This window comes from Oreochromis aureus, linkage group 4 (genome assembly GCF_013358895.1).
Source record: "Oreochromis aureus strain Israel breed Guangdong linkage group 4, ZZ_aureus, whole genome shotgun sequence".
NCBI lineage: Eukaryota > Metazoa > Chordata > Actinopteri > Cichliformes > Cichlidae > Oreochromis > Oreochromis aureus.
The window spans coordinates 22,172,781-22,179,818 of NC_052945.1; the positions used below are offsets into that span (position 1 = coordinate 22,172,781).

Sequence of the window (7,038 nt, forward strand, 5' to 3'; positions counted from 1 at the left end):
CCCCATGTTGTGTAGCTTTCTGGATTTTATACTTATTAGGTACATATTTATTTATTATACAGGCTACACAGTACATAACATCAAAATTCATGTTTTATGTAACTAAAGTGTTTAATTATGTGGGGTGCAGAAAATAATTAAGTTATAGTCTATATGTATGTGAAAAACATGTAAACTTACAGCATTTGAATCATTTTTACCATAATGTAACACCTGCGTATGTGTTTGAAAGACAGGCTTTGATTTTGCCACCCTGTCTCCAGATGCGGCCGTGGGCTCTTGTGTCCGAGCAAAGCCACTGTTTCAATGTTGAGAGACATCATAGACTGTAAATAAACGATGGGCATGGCCACTGTGACATCACTCACTGTTTTCTGGGCTTCTCGTCCTGAAGTCTCATCATTAGCGACCTGAGCTAACCGTGTGTAACGACACTTTATGGTAACATGTGACAGAAATATTTCAAAGTGAAAATAAATCAGTTTGATGATAAAAATGGAGCAGAGACAGTAAATGCAGTCAGCTGATCTTTATTGTTCTACAGTACACAACACACGGCAGCAGACCGTCGACCAATCGGGCGACGTCCCGCATGGCAGCGGTTTATCTGTTGCACAGATCAGAACTGCAACAGCTGACAGTCATCACGGGCGGACGATTCAGGATCCTGCAGGCCAGCGACTTCAAGCAGCCCTTTGTGTGCGTTACCACTGTGAAAATCAAAGGACAGAAGTGACCATCACACATCATCCCAACCGCTCACAGTGCCCGTGAGTCGGTCCAGCAATGCATTTGTTCTCTTTCCTTTGGACAAATGTCACAGCAAAGGAAGGCGAGACTTACCCGGCCCAGAAGTGATGACGAGAGTAGAGCAGACATCTTTAGAGCTGGAGCACGTCTCCACAGGGCTTGAACAGAACTTCTGGCCTCCACAGTGACACTCCAAGGCTTCACCTGCAAAACACGTCAAAGAATCACCTTCAGCCGTCACCAGCAGCCCAACGGTTCACTCACACCGCGACAGAGTGTCTTACAAACAACAAATAAATGTAAACAGACGAACAGAGAGCAGGTCTGCAGGTTAACTCACTCTGACTGACGGCCAGCAGCAGCAGCACAGCGAGCATCACAGTCTTCATGTTTCTGTGAGAAAAGGAAGCTCAACCACAAACACTTCCCACCTGGACAATGATCCCATCTCTCTGTTGGGCTTTTTATTTCTGCTTTTTGCCTAATTTGGGAAAACCCACAAATCCAGTTTAGCATTAAGTGTGAAACCACGGGAGCAGGTTGGTGTCGACATCAGCTGATATTTACACTTTCTAAAAGTCCTCCCCTTTTCCTGAGTTCTTATTTATGAATAAGATGATAAAGTGTGTGGTTAAACGCAGGCTCTTGCAGGGGCGGATCTAGAAGGGTGGCATCGGGTGGCAAGTGCCACCCTAAAATGATCTCTTGCCACCCCAAGTGCCGCCCTAGTTTGCATATGACAGTGTTGTTTAATAAAATAGCATTAACACTTTGAGCGTAGTTACAGTTAACAGTGAATATAAATTCTTAAATTGAATATATTGCATAGTGCCCCCCCCCCACAAACCATTAACAAATGGTTCAGCCCACAGCGCAGAACGGCTTTTTTCTTGTTGTCAGTAGCAACCGATGCTTATGATTGTGCCAGAGCACATTTTGAAGAACACCACGGGAATTCCAGATTTCACACAGGTGGTTGGTTGTTACACTCTGGAAATGGAATAAAGCTGAGTGTTATTAACCCTGTGGGGTCCACGGACGTGTCGGTGCCTCCAAATCACATGAATGATTTAAGCTGATGATTAAAAAAAGTATATATCAGCCATGCTTTTTCTAAATACTATTGTCACGTTTTTTTAAAAGCATTTTCTAAGGACAGAACGAAAACAGTAGAGAAAGAAAAAGTCAACATGTGGGATTTGGTTGATTAGGAACAGTGGGAAGTTTTGGGAGTGACGGCAGAGAGAGAGAGAGAGAGAGAGTTTTGAGATGTGGGAGATTTGTGACCTTTAGCGTGTAGTCGTTGTTTGTTTTGTGTGTCAGTGAGGCCACGACTGAACGTCACAAAGGCAGACTGCAGTGGAAACCCAGAGCAGTGATACACCTGCTGCTGTCAGGCCTGCAGGTGCATCCCTGTGCTGTTCTCCTCTGTCCTGTGGCAGACAAACACATTTTTACTGGCACAAATAATTTTGGGGCATCTTATTGTGACACCTGATTGTTGTCTCATTTTAGTTTTAGTAATATTTTTAAATGGTTGTACAAAATTTAAAAAGGCCAGGTGTATTGGCTGCATTTTTAGATAAATACTTGTATATATTTACAAAATGTACAATTTATATTTGCATTTCAAGTTATACAAATAATTTACTCAACATGTCTGTGGTTTTTACAGTAAAACATACTACTAGGATTTTAAGTTTTTTGTGTGATTTCAGATCAGTAATAGTAACACAGTATATCAGTGACAAAACACCTAAATTCAGACAGCGTGAGGTTGAGATGGACAGAATGATACCAAGCAAGGCAGGAAAATAAAATGAAACAATTTGAAGGTGAAATACAAATGTAAACTCAAAAGGAGTCAAAGCTGGCCTCTTATATTTTGGACCTCAGAGGGTTAACCAACAAATCATTAAAAACTGGGTTTAAATTTTTGTTCATGACGGTGCAGATTTCTGACATTTTGTGTAAATTTAAGCAACAATTTGATTTTCTTCTAACAAATACCGTGAAACGGAAGTTAGACTTGTGTTTGTAAAGTAACCGCCCCATGTTGTGTAGCTTTCTGGATTTTATACTTATTAGGTACATATTTATTTATTATACAGGCTACACAGTACATAACATCAAAATTCATGTTTTATGTAACTAAAGTGTTTAATTATGTGGGGTGCAGAAAATAATTAAGTTATAGTCTATATGTATGTGAAAACATGTAAACTTACAGCATTTGAATCATTTTACCATAATGTAACACCTGCGTATGTGTTTGAAAGACAGGCTTTGATTTTGCCACCCTGTCTCCAGATGCGGCCGTGGGCTCTTGTGTCCGAGCAAAGCCACTGTTTCAATGTTGAGAGACATCATAGACTGTAAATAAACGATGGGCATGGCCACTGTGACATCACTCACTGTTTTCTGGGCTTCTCGTCCTGAAGTCTCATCATTAGCGACCTGAGCTAACCGTGTAACGACACTTTATGGTAACATGTGACAGAAATATTTCAAAGTGAAAATAAATCAGTTTGATGATAAAATGGAGCAGAGACAGTAAATGCAGTCAGCTGATCTTTATTGTTCTACAGTACACAACACACGGCAGCAGACCGTCGACCAATCGGGCGACGTCCCGCATGGCAGCGGTTTATCTGTTGCACAGATCAGAACTGCAACAGCTGACAGTCATCACGGGCGGACGATTCAGGATCCTGCAGGCCAGCGACTTCAAGCAGCCCTTGTGTGCGTTACCACTGTGAAAATCAAAGGACAGAAGTGACCATCACATCATCCCAACCGCTCACAGTGCCCGTGAGTCGGTCCAGCAATGCATTTGTTCTCTTTCCTTTGGACAAATGTCACAGCAAAGGAAGGCGAGACTTACCCGGCCCAGAAGTGATGACGAGAGTAGAGCAGACATCTTTAGAGCTGGAGCACGTCTCCACAGGGCTTGAACAGAACTTCTGGCCTCCACAGTGACACTCCAAGGCTTCACCTGCAAAACACGTCAAAGAATCACCTTCAGCCGTCACCAGCAGCCCAACGGTTCACTCACAGAAAGTTTTTGTTAATCCACATTAATGTTTTTACTGTGACCGACTGTGAAAAACAGCAGTTTGTCTGGTACACGATCATAAAACATCCTTTCTGTTTATGTTACTTCATTACGTTGGTTTAGCATCAATGTCCCTGAATGTCTTTAGTTTATTTACGTTTTGTAATGTAATTTTTACAATTTTAGTTTTAAGAGGAAACTAAAACATCAGTAGGAAAAGTTGTAACATAGTTGAAATTCCAACATGTACGCCCTCCTTTACATTTTCAAAATCCGTCCGAAGGGCCAGATTGGAGTCTCTGCCAGGCCCCTTCTGGCCCCCGGGCTTTATGTTTGACACCCCTGGTTTAAACCTTAGCTGAAGCTTTGGAGTACTACAATTCAATTCAATTTTATTTATACAGCATCAAATCACAACAACAGTCACCTCATAGTGCTTTATACTGTAAGGTAGACCCTACAATAATACATACAGAGAAAAACCCAACAATCATATGACCCCCTATGAGCAAGCACTTTGGCGACAGTGGGAAGGAAAAACTCCCTTTTAACAGGAAGAAACCTCCGGCAGAACCAGGCTCAGGGAGGGGCGGGGCCATCTGCTGCGACCGGTTGGGGTGAGAGAAGGAAGAGAGGATAAAGACATGCTGTGGAAGAGAGACAGAGATTAATAACAGATATGATTCGATGCAGAGAGGTCTATTAACACATAGTGAGTGAGAAAGGTGACTGGAAAGGAAAAACTCAATGCATCATGGGAATCCCCCGGCAGCCTACGTCTATTGCAGCATAACTAAGGGAGGATTCAGACAGGTTTACATTTTTCCTTGATCAAAATCAACGTTCAGCATCTCCTGATTCATTCCAGAAACAAGAACAGATATGAAATGTGCGCAGTGACGTCAGCTAATATCGGCTTTTGATTTGAAATTATCATCGATGATTGTTTTTGATCCTTCTGCCGCTGCACGCCAGCGTCTGTGAACGTGTTTCTTTGTGTTTCTCAGTCAGCTGCTGAAGCGGCGAGAGGTGTGTGTCCCTCTGAAGATCGAGCAGCTGTCCGTGGAGCTGGACACCTGGAGGGCCTGCGCGCAAGCTAACAGCATGCACCACACACACACACACACACACACACACACACACGTTGTATCAATAACACTACAAGGTGCTCACATTAACGAGCAGAGGTGTAGCAGTGATGCTGAAGAGCTGCCAGGATGAGGCCGGTCACCAAGGCAACTGCATCAGGACACATGAAAGAGGTGCATCTGCCATTAGACTGAGATGGTCACTGAGTGACTGGCTAACTGAAGAATCGTCACTCTGAGGTTTGGAGGACTTCCTGATGAGGGGAAATTAGATGGATGAAGAGCACCAGGAGCCATTATGGCCCACTCTGAAATCAGTGAAGTGGAAGCTTTATTTTATTTTATTCTGTTCTGGGTGGAAATGTGCTCGTCACTGAATGAGGATCTTCTTCTCAGGGCTGAACGTCCCAGCAGCACACGGTGACCTGTGTTTCCACCACAGGGCCAAGAAGATGAGTCATGAAAAGCCCGATGAAATCAAACCGCTTTAAACTAAAATGAAAGAAATCCTGGACTTTATATAAGATAGTAAAGTTTTAATGATTTATCATAGAGCTGGTCGACATCAGGAAGAGCTTCAGAATAAAATATATGACTGTCTCATCAGTGCTGTGCCCTCCAGCTCAGCAGCACTCAGGTGAAGGCGGTTCCACCTTGTGGTGCTGTTCTGAAACTGCACTTCATAAGCTGCTATTTAAGGAAGCAGAGCATGAAAGATGAACTCAAGCTATCAGTAAGAGCCATGCATACGGTCTCCCAGCAAGTGCATGGTTTACTCATTATTAGCATCTTCCTAATAAATCCAGAAATCTTTGTATGTACACATAACTGCTCTGCTTCCACTATCCCCACAGCTGAGCAGCCCGTCACCTGCAGACGTACTGCTGGGGACATGAGCGAGTGCACGCAGGCACAGGCATGCACACGCAGGCACACACATGCACACACATGCACACGTAGGCATGTCGCTGGGCTGATGTTCAGTCATTAAAGGTCTTTTATGATTATTCATCTTAAAGAGACGTCAAAGCTGCGGCTTCCACCAAAAACAGGAACAATCACCACAACAGAGAAGCTCAGACGCTGCCAGTGCAGCCAGTCTGGTCCAGTGTAAGGACACATTCCTTCATCACTGAGTGGACTCAGCTGCAAAGAGGGTGACACCACACCCTAGAGTGCAGACCACAGTTTCCCTGAGCCTTACGCTAACATAACTCCATCTTTGACCCAGAACCTGAGTCCTGATCCTGAAACGGGCCTTTGAAGAGGAACAGAGCAGGGATGAGCTTCGAGAACGACGCTGTTTGAAACTCTCACACACACACACACACACACACACACACACACACACACACACACACACACACACACACACACACTCACACTCACACTCACACACAGACACACACACACACACTCATACACACATTTGTAGCAGACAAGTCTGAGTAAATTTGTCACGTCTCAGTATTTTGTCAGGTTTTCTCTTTAAAGTGTTTTCGGGTGTTGAAGCTGGATTATGAAGGCAAACCCACTGATGAATTCTAACCCTGAGTGGGTCTCTGGGGCCCGGTGCACACAGCTGGATGTTTTCATATAAAGAAAACAAAGTGTACGTATCATCTATGAAAGTCCTCAGACTCCACGTAGGATGATTCTACATATGGTGAACAGTTAAAGTGGAGGACTCACTGAAAGCTGCTGCTGTTCCATGAAACAAAGCAGAGCATGACCGAGTGCCTTCAGCTCGGCTCACTCTCACACTGATGCTATAAACTGTCTTCTGTGAGCTGTAGTTATGCAGAATATGCTGCTGTTATCACGCAGTCCTCATGTCCACACACACTCACAGCAAACGTCCTTCCTTCCTGTCCGTCTGTCTCCATCAGCTCCCCGTCAGAGTGTCAAAGAGAAGAGTTCAGCTGCCTGCAGAGGAGAATCCAGCCGAGCCACAAAGGTAAACAGTCACCAGCTGCAGCTCAGAGGGCGAGGAGGCAACCATCACGTTAATGATAATGATAACATTAATAATAATAATACAATTCATTGATAATATTAATAATGACATCATTAAACCATTTCCTGCGTCTCTCAGGTGCGTTGCTCCTCTGCGGTGCTGACTACGTGACTGGCTCCAACTTGCCG

The 7,038-nt window shown here is 43.9% G+C and overlaps 1 protein-coding gene and 1 long non-coding RNA gene across 2 annotated transcripts; both read right to left on the reverse strand.

The window, feature by feature from the left end:
* Positions 1-514: 514 nt before the first annotated feature.
* On the reverse strand, positions 515-1,222 carry LOC116314881 (lymphocyte antigen 6D-like). The gene is made up of 3 exons (XM_031733022.2): positions 1,091-1,222; positions 844-954; positions 515-710 (listed from the first exon to the last, which is right to left on the reverse strand). Exons 1-3 carry the CDS (start codon positions 1,137-1,139, stop codon positions 604-606), a joined length of 267 nt encoding a protein of 88 aa, XP_031588882.1. The 5' UTR covers positions 1,140-1,222; the 3' UTR covers positions 515-603.
* Positions 1,223-3,308: 2,086 nt separating this feature from the next.
* LOC120439907 lies at positions 3,309-3,780 on the reverse strand. The gene is made up of 2 exons (XR_005612822.1): positions 3,635-3,780; positions 3,309-3,503 (listed from the first exon to the last, which is right to left on the reverse strand). It is a non-coding gene; the product is annotated as an uncharacterized LOC120439907 (long non-coding RNA).
* Positions 3,781-7,038: the final 3,258 nt, after the last annotated feature.